The sequence below is a fragment of the Pteropus medius genome, unplaced genomic scaffold, assembly GCF_902729225.1.
Source record: "Pteropus medius unplaced genomic scaffold, Ma_sr-lr_union100, whole genome shotgun sequence".
Classification (NCBI taxonomy): Eukaryota; Metazoa; Chordata; class Mammalia; order Chiroptera; family Pteropodidae; genus Pteropus; species Pteropus medius.
In genome coordinates, this window is record NW_024353681.1 from 1 (window position 1) to 13,607 (window position 13,607).

Consider the following 13,607-nt stretch of genomic DNA (forward strand, 5'->3'; position numbering starts at 1 on the left):
ACAGGAGACCCCACAGTCTCCAAATCTACCCACCATACTGTCAGCCCACGAGCAAGGACTGTGCCAGCTGTACCCTGAGGAGCCGTCTCACCTGTTGCTTCAGGTTCTTAGCGGACGGGACGCCCCAACGGGAGAGTGCTGTGAGGCCCGAGAGCACCCTAAAGAGGAGACCTGTAAGTCGCCTTCCTCAGAGCCGCCTGAGGTGCATTTCTCAGGTGAGGTCGCTCACACTCTGTTTCTCCCCCAGGCGTGGGTCCCCACCGACCACCGTCCGCCCACACTCCTCTGTCGCTGTCTCATCAACAGTCACCATGCCTCTCAGTCAGATGAATGAGCTCTCCAAGCATGGGGACGATCGTCTGGTTCCAATAGAGAACCAAAACCTGTTCGAGGAGCTGCTATTAGTGTCCGAAGAGGAGAATAATACCGTGTCCCCCTCTTCCTCCGTATCTTCCACCCCCTCTGTGTTGTTTCCTGATAGCCCAGATGAGGTGCCTGATGCTATGACACCTAGTCCCCCCCATAGCCCACAGGGTGCCGGTCCCTTGCCAGCTGCCATGGAGGCCGCTCCAATGAGCCCATCCGAGGAAGAGAATTCCAGCAATCAAGTTGGGGAGGGGCCAAGCACCGGGCAGAACCCGGGAAACGCTGAGTCCTTTCTTAGAGAGGCACTGCGTTGCAAGGTGTTCGACCTGGTGAGGTTCCTGCTGCTGAAGTATCGTGCAAGGGAGCCGACCACCAAGTCAGAAATGCTGAGTCGCGTCATCAAGGAGCACCAGGACCACTTCCCTGAGATCTTTGGCCGAGCCTCACAGTGCCTGAGTCTGCTCTTTGGCATTGAGGTGAAGGAAGTGGACCCCAGCGACGGCGTTTATTTCCTGGTCACCACTGGGGGCTTCACCTATGATGCGATGGTGGGCGAAGGGCCCGTTTTGCCCAACACCGGCCTCCTGGTCATGCTCCTGTGTGTGATTCTCGTGGAGGGCGACTGTGCCCCTGAGGAGGAAGTCTGGAAAGCCCTGAATGGCATGGGGGTGCACGATGGGAGGGAGCATTGCATCTATGGGGAGCCCAGGGAGCTCATCACTAGTGTTTGGGTGCAGGAACAGTATGTGGAGTACAGGCAGGTTGCCAACAGCGATCCTGCTCGCTATGAGTTCCTGTGGGGTCCCAGGGCCCATGCTGTAACCACCAAGTTCAATTTCCTGGATTATTTGCTCAGGATAAATAGCAAGGATCTCAGTTTCTTCCTAAATCTATCCAAAGGGGTGGAGAATGATGAGGAAGAGATGTCCTGAGCCACACTTGCAGCAGGCATTATTCAGGTTTGGTCCCAGGGCCAGTGGTGAGGGGTGGGGGGTATTGTAGGATCTTTGGGGTCCTGTGATGATTTAGAAATTGAACTTTGTTTTCTTTATCAATTTTTCAAATGTTGGTCTTTCTAATAGTTGTTGTAAACAGTTTCTGAATCTAAGTTTGTGCGTGACGTTGACCATACATGTATTTTCACTAACCTGTCCAAGAGTGAGAGTTTTGCCACTATGTAACACAGTTTGGGACACCTTCCATCCTAGTTTCTGATCCTGAACTAGATCACATGACATTGGAACACGATTTCCATAGAAATTTGAAAGAACTCACCAGTAAATCCAAGGTGGTCAGGAAGTACAGATATAAAATGTTAATTCCTGTATTTTATTCTTTCTCGTTTGTCATTCCATGAAACATTTATATATACCTGGATTTGCTTGGTTCATTCGAGAAAGTGGGAGGCATTTCATGGGAATAAAGAAGACGCTGGCTCAGAGGTTCATTTATTCCCCACACTTTCACTGAGCCCCTGTCCTCTGGAAGGCCCTGTGCTGGTGGTGAGGAGACTAGGATAAGCAGGAGAGACCCACGCACAGAGCGATTGTGTAGGGCCTGCAGTCATATAAGGAAGGTGCTGAGGTGTCCCCTAAGTCCTCTAGAACAAGTCAAAGAAGGGGAGATGAGGTAGGCCTCCAGGGGCGAGTAGTCAATTTTAAATAGCCCGAGTCTGTCTACAGCCATGCCACCCTTATCAAGCCCGATCCCGTCTGATCTTGGAAGCTAAGCAGGGTTGGGCCTGGTTAGTACTTAGATGGGAGACCGCCTAGGAAGACCAGGTGATGTAGGCATAAAAAATAAAAAAATAAAAGATTGTAAACTGACAAGGTCCTTGCAATCTGTGAGGTCAACCAAGGGTTGTCTCACCTAAAATAAATAAATCAATAATTTAATAAATAAATAGCCTGAGTCCAGGCTGTTTGGGGCTTTGGGAAACTGTGATTTCTTCTGCAGGGATTGATTATAATGAAGCGGGGAGTGACCTTGCCAGACTGGGAAGATGGTGTGTCTTGGATATAAGAGTAATGTCTGAAATGGAAAATTGCTTTAAGAAGTTCCCTTTGGATCATGGAGAATCTCCAGCTAGTCATAGTGAAGATGTCCTGCACTTTTTCCCCAGTGTATTCGAATACAGAGAACAAGATGTTTTATCCCCATTATCTTCAAGTATTTCCTGATGAATCAGGGTCTTGGTCCTTGAAATCATGATGTCACTGGACAGTCTTGTATTTGTCCTGGGAAAGCCAGAACAACCTCCACTAAAATGACAATTTATTTAGCCTACATTGAGTGTCATTGTCCAATTCTAAGCAAGGACCTTATTTCCATGGAGATGAAATGCATGAAAGTAGTGATTTGGATGGTAGAGAAGCTGCAAATGGGGAAAATAGAGTTGGTCTTTGACTTGAATTCTGGGGTGTTTTTAGTTCTACCTTGCTGGGAAGACCTCATAGCCAAATCAAATAATTTAGCCTCTAGGAGAGAAATTGCCCAACTTCTCTGATATATCATAGGAAAAAAAATTCCAGAGGAAGGAGTGGTGGGATCTAGGGTCAACATAATACTAAAAATGACTACCTATCATTAAAGATCCAGTATATGCCAGGCATGTTGTGATGCATTTTAATATATCGCCTACATTCCAATAGTCCTACAAAAAGTTTATCAAACCCACTTTGCAGATGAAAAACCTAAGGCTCATAGTGCTTGCTAATTTTCCCAAGATCATAAGGCTAGTAAAAGAGAAGTCTGCTCTGAACTTATCTTCAGCCCCGCTGTTCCTGGTCTTCTGTGTCTCACCACTCCATAATATCTCTTAAGAGACAAAAAGTCAGGTCTCCATTTTCACATTACTGAAAGCAGCCCTAAGGTAGAAAGGTGAGAATGTGAATCAAACAGGATGTATGTATAGTCCGTGTCTTTTCTTCATCTCAGGTCCTCCTGCCAGAGCCCTAGGGTTTCCTCAGAGCTGACTCTGCCCAGGTACTGGCATTTCTGTCCAGCCCCAGCACTATCCCGCCTGACAGCACCCTTTCCCTGGTCTTCATTCCTGTACTCTCCTGTCCAACTCCTGAACCTGGCCTGATAGCTGCTGCTTCTTCTGGGCCTCTGTCCTCTGGAAGGCCCTGTGTTAGTAGAGGGGACACTAGGGTAAGTGAGACATACCTGCACATAGAATGACAGTGTGCCCTTCTTCCAGTGGAACAGCTCAAAAACACCTGTCCTCCCCATGACAGAGAGCATGCCTTTTCTCTATAGAAGTCCCCTTGCTATCCTACTACTAACCCTGGAAGCTCTCTATGAAAACACTTCCTTTGATATAAAAGGTCACATTGGACAGTGACTTTTAGACACCTTTGTCCACTAGAGTATTGAAATACCAATTTTTCCAGTGGATGGTGAATAGAATCTGATTTGGCCTATAATCTACTCATTGTTGTTTTGGGGTTGTAAAGTTAGGGAGAGGGTTTTGGAAACCATCCAGACATTTGCAGTAGGATTTTAATGTGGTATTTTATTTGAAAATGGCCTCTAGACACATACACAGATAGATTAGCTTCCCTAGGCTGTCATAAAGCAAAGGCTCCCTCATGAGTTATAGGTAAGGAATGATATGAAAATCATTGTGGAGAAAACATTTACTGAACCCGAATTTCAAATACCCTGAGACCTCCTAGGAAGTGAAAAATTGTTCTTTGGTGGACATGCTAGATCTGATTTATAAAAAAAAAAAAAAAAGAAAAGAAAAAGAATCATCCTTCCACAATGTCCTGTCAGTGTACCTTCCTACAGGGAAGTCCTGGATTGCCATGTGACTAGTATCACCTGTCCCAGTGTCTCTGCACATTCAGAAATGCAGAAGGTGCAGAGACTCACAGGTGAACATAGTGGCCTTGAATCAAAAGGAAGGAGAAAACTCATAGCCCCATGAAATTTTAGAGGCAGAAAGGTCCTCTAGAGTGAAGAGGGTGCTCCCTCCCTGCTGAGATGTATAAAACAATTTGAAAATTAGATGTGACCCTGGACTTGAAGTACCTGCCAAAAAGTAGGGGGGCATTGGAAAAAGGTATTGAATTTCAAGGGAAATGTGATTTTCTGAGAAACTCCTGCCAGAAATGAAGGGGATTTTGTCATAAATTATAGCAGCTATTTGATGAGCATCTACTATGCAACTTTCGATTGGAGAGGCATGAAGTCGTCTTCCTCTCCTCCCTGGATAAATGGGAACACTACATTCCATCCTTATACTTAGGAAGGGTTGTGTCATGACCCATTGCCACCGATGTTTGAGTAGAAGCATTGTTTGTCACAGCCATTTCTATAGAAGGCACCACAGGGTCCATGGATTCATTCTCAAGCCATGACAACGCAGACACAGAGCACTCTGTGTCATCACCCAGGGACTTAAATCATGCACATTTGCCCCTTAGATGTGAGATGCCAGATTGTGTGCCCTTAAGGCCCTGGGCAGGGTTGGCAGTGTTTGAAAGTGGAGCTGGCCCACAGAGAGCTGGCTGCAAGAACTCCTGCATGCCCTTTGCACCCTAGGCTCCTGTGCTGCTTCCATTAATGTCCTCAGTGCTGTGATGAGTCATGATGAGGAGGCCAGCAGCCAGCTGGCCATGTTGGAAAGGAGGTGTCCTCCTACTGGTGCCCCCATTATCACTGCTGCCCGCACTGCATGCTCTCTCTCCACACTGGCCTCAGTCTGCATAACTTGTGTCCCCATGGACAACCGCTCAGACCCTGGTGCTGATGTTCATGTGCAATTATATTCACTTGACAGTCCCCAGAAGGAAATTCCCTTTCAGGACAGTGTGGTTCAGGCAGAGTTGACAGAATGCGATGTATCTTCTTGCTTAGTCTCCTAGTGCCCAGTAAATAATAATCATTGCCATGTGTATGTGTGACTAATCACTGTGAATATGAGTTATTTTCAAATCATTCCCTTTGCGACGCCCAAATGTTTGATTGAACTGATGGCCTTGTTCAGGTGACTATGAGGTTTTGCTGTGTGGGGCAGAGGCAGAGAGCAGGGCAGGGGTGTCTTGTCAGCTGTCTACAGAACTGGCTGGGAACTTTGAATCCCAAACAGGCAGTCTGAGCAGACAAAATGCTGTAGCAGATAACAGAGGTGGTCATCAGGATGCTCTCTCAGGCCCTAGACACCCCCAGACTCAACTGAAGATTTGGAGAGGACATGGGCAGGTGAAGGCTTTGAGGTCCCAGGATGCAGGTTGTGAAGGGGGTCAGATGTCCCAGGAAAGGCAGAAGATCAAGCACCTGCCAGATCCTATCTGGATTGCCCTGGGTTGGCATGGGGAGGGACATGGGGGTAGATGCAGCTGGAGGTGAGCTAGAGCCCTGGACCACAGCATGAAATGGGTGCTCCTGGGACAAGTCCCCGGACCAGAAACCCTGTGGGGCATTGCGGGTTGGAAGTAGGGATACTGCAGGCCCAGTTTTGGAGGGAACTGACTGGCGTGGGCCAGGCTCACCTAAGTAGGTTATGGGCTGCAGAGTGGCTGCAACTGGGACTTCCCAAGCATCCCTCAGGTCCTTCAGGGAGGCATTTCCAGGGTGTGGCATCATGTAAAGCAACCTCTGTGTAGGCAAACACCACCCAGGTCCCTAGCCACTCCTGACCAGGGTGGGGCAGAGCACATAGGAGCCACCCTGCCCAACAGCAGGAAGGTTCTGACATTCTCTAGGTGCCCTGAGCCTGCCCCCTGAGTGGCTGATATGATGTGTCTCAGCCATGGTCATGCTCCTTTGAAAAGCTCCTATTCCCCTGCCAGGTCTACAGCCTGCTCTGAACTCCAGCCTCCTTGGTAAAGCACTGACCTTCTGCCTGCCTCCCGCCTGCCTTCTTCTGTGGCAAATATCCCTGGCGGCTATCCTGAGACCTTCAGGAGCAAGTAATTGGTTGTGGGTCTCCACCTGTCCTTGGTCCCTGAGCTGGGACCAGGCATAAAGATAGGTTGGTGGCAGGATGAAGGGTGTGACACCAAGGAATGTTCGCAAGACATAATCAGTGGCAAAGCCATGTTTGTCCTGCACTCAAGACAGATGTTCTGTCCAAAAGGGCCCCATGGACCTCATCCTCACTTGGATGTATGACAGTTACCAACCCCATGGGCACTATGCTGTGAAGTATTGGCTGGTTACATGCCTGATGTCCAGCCTGCCCATGAGAGTGAGCCACAGGACAACCTTGCTTTCCATGAGAGCACCAGATTACTGGGCTGTGCCTTCAGTGAAATTGAAGCAGTCTATGTACATCTACTTCTGAAGATTGGGATGTGAGGCCTTGGGGTAGTCCCATTGCTCTCATATACCCTCATGGACAGGCTTGTGTGCTCCCCTTGGCAATCTGGCTTGCCAGAGCAAAGGAATACATTGGGAGGTTGTTGTGTATCTATGTCCTATTCCCTGGGCTGGGCAGCCCCCAGACCGGTCATCTCTGGGCCAACTGTGGGCCTGCAGAGCAGAGGTTCAACTCCGGGACTTTCTGGGACGTCACTAAAAGCTACCTGTCCTCGAGCCTCTGGACTCCAAGCAGCCTGCCTGGTCTCTATCTGTGAAGCTCTTGAAAGGGCAACAGTGCCCATTACTTAAGTGTCCTAGCAGATGAACAATCTCACTCCTTAATGTCTTTCTGGAGTGAGGCTGCCTGCAATTAAGATGGTGCTGGCCTATCTAACTACTGGCAAGTCCCTCTTTCTAGCAGAATGTGGGCTGCAAGTTCAACCAGACCAAGTTGCATCGTTGCTCTGACATCCTTACTAGCTGGTGGCCCAGGGAATTTCCTACAAGCTTCTCTGTGTCTTGGCTTTAGCTCCTGTATTCAAATGTTCATTAGGAACCTCCTCAGGGGTAGACACTGGACTCCACATGGAGGATGGGCAGGGGAGTTGGACCAAAATTTCTGAGACAGGGTCCTGGTTCTTGGTCAGCTGACAAACTTGATTCAGGTTAGTCATCCTCAAAAACAGGTCATATAATAATATCCATTCCTCAGTGGGTTTGGGAAGCCTAATTACCACTTGTGAAATGCTTTCAAGTTCTCAGAAGAAAGGTAATCTTTTATGGTATAGTATGAACTGTAATAATTGTGATCTTCTCAAGTTACCCCCCTCAGGGCTAACTCATATAAAATTGCCATTCATGAAACTCTGCCATTGTAACAGTTATCCATGATACCAGACTAATGTCTAGAGTATTGCTGTATTTGTAGAAAACTCTTAAATCAGCCCAAAGTTGAGAAGGTATACTAGATCACATGCTGTGACTCCCCTCCCCCACCGCCCTGGCCAGTGAATAGGTCTGTAGCCAAAGGAGAGGCAACCAGGAGGGGAAGATGGTTGGGAGGGAAGATGACTTTGGTGCAGGAGAACCTGAGTTTGGAAGGGCAGCGTATCTCCTTGAGCTGCACTGGGCCTTGGGAGAGAAGTTGAAAAACAGACTTTGGAGTCACTGACGGCTCTGACAGGTGAAACCTGGAATGCAATCGCCAAAATGCAATGTATCACCCCTGGCCAACATATCACCTACCCGCCCCGCGCCCCCGAGGCTCTGCGATCATTAAGGGAAACCTACAGAAGGCTGCACGGGCCAAGGTGAGAGGCGTCCTGGAAGACCTCACCGCAGGCCTCCTGGGCGGCCCGCTCCCTCCCCGCAGGCCTGCACCTAGTCAGCGTCCCCATTCGGCTCTGCGACCCTGGCCCCTCACAGCCTCCAGCCCGTGTCCATCTCCTCCGAGGGCAGTGCAGCGACGAAGGGCTGGGGAGTGGCGTCACGCGCGACCCGCGCGACCCGCGCGACCCACGACGCTTCCCAGGGCCTGCCAGGCGCATGCGTGGCCGCCTTACGGAAGCCCGGAAGGGGAGGGGGGGCGAGAGGCGGTGGCTCAGGTTTCTCGCGGCGGCGGCGGTGGCGGTGGCGGTGGCGGCGGCGGCGGCGGCGGGGACGCGGCTGGCGCGGGCACCATGAACTCGCTGTAACGCGCAGACTGCGCGGCGCGGTGGGCGGGGGGAGGAGGAGGCCGCCGCGGTGAAGTTCTCCGCCATGAACCTGAGGGGCCTCTTCCAGGACTTCAACCCGAGGTGAGGCGCCGCAGGCTCCGCTCCGGAGAGGCGCGGCCCGCACGATAGTGCAGCGGGCGGCGGGGCAGCTGCGGCCCCGGGCGCCTGCCTGAGACTCTGTGCGGATGCGCGCGACTCACCGGGAAACCTGTCAGCCTCGGCGGCGGCCCGCTTCCTCCTCCGGCGCCCGGTGCCTTCAGCACCCCGGTCCCCCGTGTCATCTAGAACCTCGCGCCCCGAGGGGAACCCCTTTCCTCTCGGCTTGCCCTCCTTCACTGGTGTCCCAATTTCCCTTCTCCCTTCCAGCCTCTTGCACCCTGGCTGCCTGACTCCCATTCCCCGCACCAGGGCCAAGTATTTCACATGCCCTCACCTCCCCTTCATCCCCCCAGAAGCCCTTGAGTTTTTCCTTGGAAATAAGCCCATCCTTCCCTTGTTTGCTTCTTTGTCGAACAGATATCTGAAACGTTTAATCCTTGGAGTCGGTGTCAGGGTATGGCAGTACCTTACATAATGCCTTTGGGGGTGAGCCTGACAATTTTCCATACACGTTTTCTCGTGTTCCCTATAAGTTTATTTGCGGGAAGTCGATATTGCTGTCCTATTTCCCAGTTACGGAATATCCAGTGGACAGTGTAGAGAGAGAACACTGGCCAAGGAATCAAACGTCTGTCCTTGCACTTGCCCAAGTGTAACTCTGTCTCCTCCCCAGGTTGTGAGTGTCCTGAAGCAATGTCCTGCTCATCTCACTATCCCCAGCACCTCCCATGAAGTCTGACAAAGAGTGCGCGCTTATGAAATATTTGGGGAACTAAACTGGGCCAGAAGACCTGATTGGAGACCAGGCCATGTGTAACTGGGTGATTCTCTGCTCTTCTGAAGCAGGAGGAGTTGGGCCAATCAGTTTCTAAGTCTACTACTCTGGGAAGGGAGTACCTATTTTCCTTATTTGGTGGAGGGAAGCCATGGACTCATAAACTTTTTGTGTGCTGGGTCCTGTGCCAGGTGCTTCAATGCTGGGAGGTCCCAGCTTGCGGGTGGAGAAGGGCATGTATATAGATGATTTACAGCACTGTGAGGTATTGTACTGAAGAGACCACTGTCTGGGCCATTGGGGAGGGGTGAAAGGAAGTCTTGGGGGAGTGTGTGTTGGGAGTGCAGTCTCCTTAGGGATGGTGATATTCTAACCTGTGAGCCATTGTGACTTCCTAGGTGCTCTTATTCCCCTTTGAGCACTACCGAGTTCATATTCTGATCTGCAATGCCAATATCCCAATCACAGTATAGTCATTATTATTGTTGGCCTTGAAGGCACTCTGCATAGAGGAGTTTGTTGAGAGCCTGTAATAGGAAACAAACTACTGTGCCTTCCTCTGCTGCTCCCAGGGGTTAGGACTGGTCTACAGGGTAGAAGGATTGGTGCTGGAGTTGGAAAGGCCTTGTGTGTCTGCCCTGTTTGGTGAGGGTGATAAGAGAGATAAGTAAAAGCTGAATTGTTTTGTGTCCTTAGGCCACTCAACTTATCTGTCCATTTTATCTGTAGAATGAGCATAACCTCTCAGCAGGATAGGGGGGCCAAATTAATGATTGACTGAAAGTGCTTTACACATGGAAAGTTCCAGGACTATTTTCTAAGGTGGCAGATCATTTTTAAGCCACAAGGAACTGCCTCCTGGGATTTAACTGGCTATCAGACGTGCCAAAGCAAAATAGTGCAGCATGGGCAACATCCTTAGCCATTTTTTCCCTGTAGCTTCTCCCCACTAAAAGAATTTGGTCTATGAAAATTAACAATAAAATGTTAGATATCTAAACAGATTTAAATGAATCATTAACATATACGTCAACACTATAAATCTACTGGGATTGAAATGCATCTCTACCTGAAAAGTTGAAAAATCTTTGATAGGGCGCCATTCTCCTGATGCAGTGTTGAGTCAGTGGGCGTGAGCGGTGTTACCTCACTGTGGTGACTGCTAAGACAGTGGCTGGGTAATATTGACAAGTCTTATTTTTTTAGCTGGTGGTGTGTCATGCCTCATGGATACACCTAGTTTTTGACATTGTTCTTTAGTCTTGCTTCATGATGAGGAAGACTTTCCAGACAGCTAGAAAGCAAACAGGGGTATAGACAGGAGATACCTTGTGCCAAGGCCTCAAAACTGATTGCTGCTGCCTCATTCTCTGCCTCTAATTCAGAGCCAGTTCAACATCTTCTCTCCTACCCCAGGACTTTGGCACATGCTGTTCTCTTCACCAGGAATGTTTCCCTCTCCTATTCTCCTCTCGGACCTAGTTAACTCTTATTTATCCTTGACATCTCAGCTCACTTGTTACTTGCTCAGGGAAGCTTTTCTGACTTCCCCAACCAGGTCCACTAATCACTGTTTGTACAATCTCTGTAGCATGGTGCACTCCTCCACAATAACACTTATTTGTCCCCTTGTATTTGTCTGTGTGTTTATTTGATTAATGCCTATCTCCCCTACTAAATGCTCTCCTACTATATATAAGCTTCATGGGGCCTGGTCCACGACTCAGTTCATTATGGTGTCCCACATACCTGGCTCAAGAAATATTTGTGGAAGGAATGAATGAGTGAGTGAATTACTGTTCAGAGCCTATAAGAGCAATCTAGAGCTGATTCTTTCAATCACTGCTTTCCTGATGGCCTGTTGCCTGCTTCTCTTTCCCTTCACGCTCTTCCCTCCTTTGGAATGCAGTCATTTCATTGAAGAAACAGAAAAGACCATGACACTGAGGCAGAACATGGTTGCCTTTAGTTTGTGGATTATGCATGTCACAGAAATAGTCACTATCATGTTTTGGTGGGTCTGAAGGCATGGGCCATGGCTCCAGATCTCCTTTCCAAACTTTTGTTCTTGGTGAGTCTGAACCCCCTGCTGTATTGCCAATGCTCTGAAAAACTGCAGTGACAGAGAATGATTCACAAGTGTCAACACTCAGATGCACAGGGCTGCCAGCTGACCCTCTGCTTATTTCCATCTGGCGCAGAACTGGCTGAGCATGAACTTCTTTTTAGTTACACAGGTTAAGACTTGCTGAAACAGACACACTGGACCCACCAAGTCATTCCTTGAATGCCTGAGGCTGCCTAACAGCTAGGGAGCCCTATTCATTGAATTGGCAAACTATCACAAGTATACAGAATGGCAGACTCTGACTCTGAGGTGTTCCTGGGCGGTAGAGATCTGGGAGTAGGTGGCATGAAGCCAGCACCCTGCCCTCTCTGTGGAGCATTGGGATTTTCTGCTACCTTGTGGAGTTGCTGGCTCGGAGAAGGCCCTTCAGCCCCACTAGCCAGGAAGTGTTCCAAGGCTGTGAGTACTCTGAGTTGTCCGCAGTGAGTGCGGTACGTCCCTCAGGTGTGCTGGACTAAAACAAAGACTGCGGTACCCCACCCTACAGGTTCTGTTGAGTGGACATGGAGTACTGATGAGGTTGATGGTGTTAAGAAACTTCCATATGCTGCAACTTCTAAAGTCACTCTGGAGTCTGTGTACGTCATCTGTTACTCGAAGTCAGGAAAAATAAATGTGATTGCTGGTCATTGTTAAAAAAGGCAGCTACCTAGTCCTTAACAGTCTGTTAGTAAAGTATATTTAAAGCATTCATTACTCAAACATCTCCCAAATTCCTGCTGTGTGCCAAGAGATGTGATAGGTGCTCTAAGTACAAAAAGAAATGGCATATAGTCCCTCTCCATGCTCAAGTCCAGCAGAAGAAGCAGAAATGGAAAGAGAAATTGAAATTCAACACAGGATGAGACATTCCATGACAGGAACCCAATGCTGTGGGAGCACAGAAGCTGAGCCACAAATTCTGTCTAGAGCAGGCAGGGAAGTTTCCATGGCTCGATCTTGAAGGATATAATTGTAGGGTTTCGTCAGACTGGAGGGCATTTTAGGAGGGACAAAGTATGCAAGGTACAGGGTCACGGGGCTGCCAGGTATGTTCAGATGGTGGTGAAAGGTGAGTGTGCTGTGAGCACTGCACGTGATACCTCATGTGATTTAAAAATACTTCATGTAGTGTTTATAATTACTGCAAATATTTACATATTGTTTTTTTAAACAACATTGTGTGTATGTTGATACTGTTAACAAACTACTCACCACCCAAATGTGTATTTACCTGTCTCTGTCATCTCAAAGCACCTGTCATAAGAAAAGTCTCTTGTTTATACTGAGGTTATTATTCATAACAGCTGTGACTTATGGGGCACCAACCACTTGCCTGGCACAATATTGGTGCTTTGTATCTATTATCTCCAGTCTTTACAACAACCCTATGAGTTAGATATCAACGTTGTTTTGAAGAATCTTAGAGACCTTGTGACTTCCCTAAAGTCACACAGAGAGCAAGGGACCAAGTCAGGATTCTGACGCAAGTCGGTCGGTCTCCTTCTGAAGCTAGTCGGTCTCCTTTTGAAGCCTGTGCTTTTTCCTGAATTCCATACTGCCTCTCTAATTTAGTGATGGGCCCCTCCCCTGTGACACAGTAGGTCCAATATACTAAGGAGCCTTCTATTTATGAGATGTAAGTGATTAAACAAAGCAAACTTTATTCAGAGTTTACGCATCCAAATGAGTAGTATCTTTCAAACAAGTTACTTAGGGAAAAGAGCAATATATCTATTCCATTGCTCATACTCCTTATTACACATCTGACATTTCCTTTGGAGTCAGATTACAAATCATATAAGGAAATCAGTTTTGTTGCTTTGTAATATTTTATTTTGAATCAAAATAATGCCACCTAGTTTGATCACACGTCTTATTCACTACACTTGTCTCTGACTGAGTGTTGGCCATTTCCAAAAAATCGAATCTCCTCTCAGGGAAGATTTGACAGCATGGAGGATATTCATAAGAACAGACTGCAGGCTCTCAAGCGATTCCAGGAGGCTGGCTCCAAAGATGGTTTGAGTAATGAAGTGAAATTAGTGTGTTGCTTCCCAGGGGGACTGTTTAAAGGAGACAAGTCTCATTTGAATGCATACTTTCTGGTTTTAAAAATACCATTCTCATTACTTGGCAATTACACATATTTTTCTTGGCTGTGTGTTCTTTGAAGGCCAGGATGTTGAGGCATTCAATAAATGTGCTGATGAATGATGCTGAGTACAAATAG

The 13,607-nt window shown here is 48.2% G+C and overlaps 2 protein-coding genes, 1 long non-coding RNA gene and 1 pseudogene across 3 annotated transcripts in view; 3 read left to right on the plus strand and 1 right to left on the minus strand.

Moving 5' to 3' along the window:
- The first annotated feature begins 557 nt into the window (after window positions 1-557).
- LOC120593213 (melanoma-associated antigen 10-like) lies at window positions 558-1,552 on the plus strand. The gene has a single exon (XM_039850920.1). It carries the CDS (start codon window positions 558-560, stop codon window positions 1,296-1,298), a length of 741 nt encoding a protein of 246 aa, XP_039706854.1. The 3' UTR covers window positions 1,299-1,552.
- Window positions 1,553-2,040: 488 nt separating this feature from the next.
- On the plus strand, window positions 2,041-2,159 carry LOC120593215 (uncharacterized; annotated as a pseudogene).
- Window positions 2,160-7,159: 5,000 nt separating this feature from the next.
- Window positions 7,160-8,241, minus strand: LOC120593212 (uncharacterized). Its single transcript, XR_005650313.1, has 2 exons — window positions 7,969-8,241; window positions 7,160-7,868 (listed from the first exon to the last, which is right to left on the minus strand). It is a non-coding gene; the product is annotated as an uncharacterized LOC120593212 (long non-coding RNA).
- A 52-nt stretch (window positions 8,242-8,293) lies between these two features.
- The window catches only part of TMEM185A (transmembrane protein 185A), a 34,635-nt gene continuing 29,321 nt past the window's right edge, over window positions 8,294-13,607 (plus strand). The window contains exon 1 of the mRNA XM_039850917.1: window positions 8,294-8,474. Within this exon, the coding sequence (XP_039706851.1) occupies window positions 8,437-8,474 (38 nt within the window). The 5' untranslated portion in view covers window positions 8,294-8,436. The remainder of the gene's footprint in view (window positions 8,475-13,607) is intronic.

Excerpts from the sequence above, each read along its gene's own strand:
- LOC120593213 (XM_039850920.1), top strand. The coding sequence starts at position 558 with ATGGAGGCCGCTCCAATGAGCCCATCCGAGGAAGAGAATTCCAGCAAT.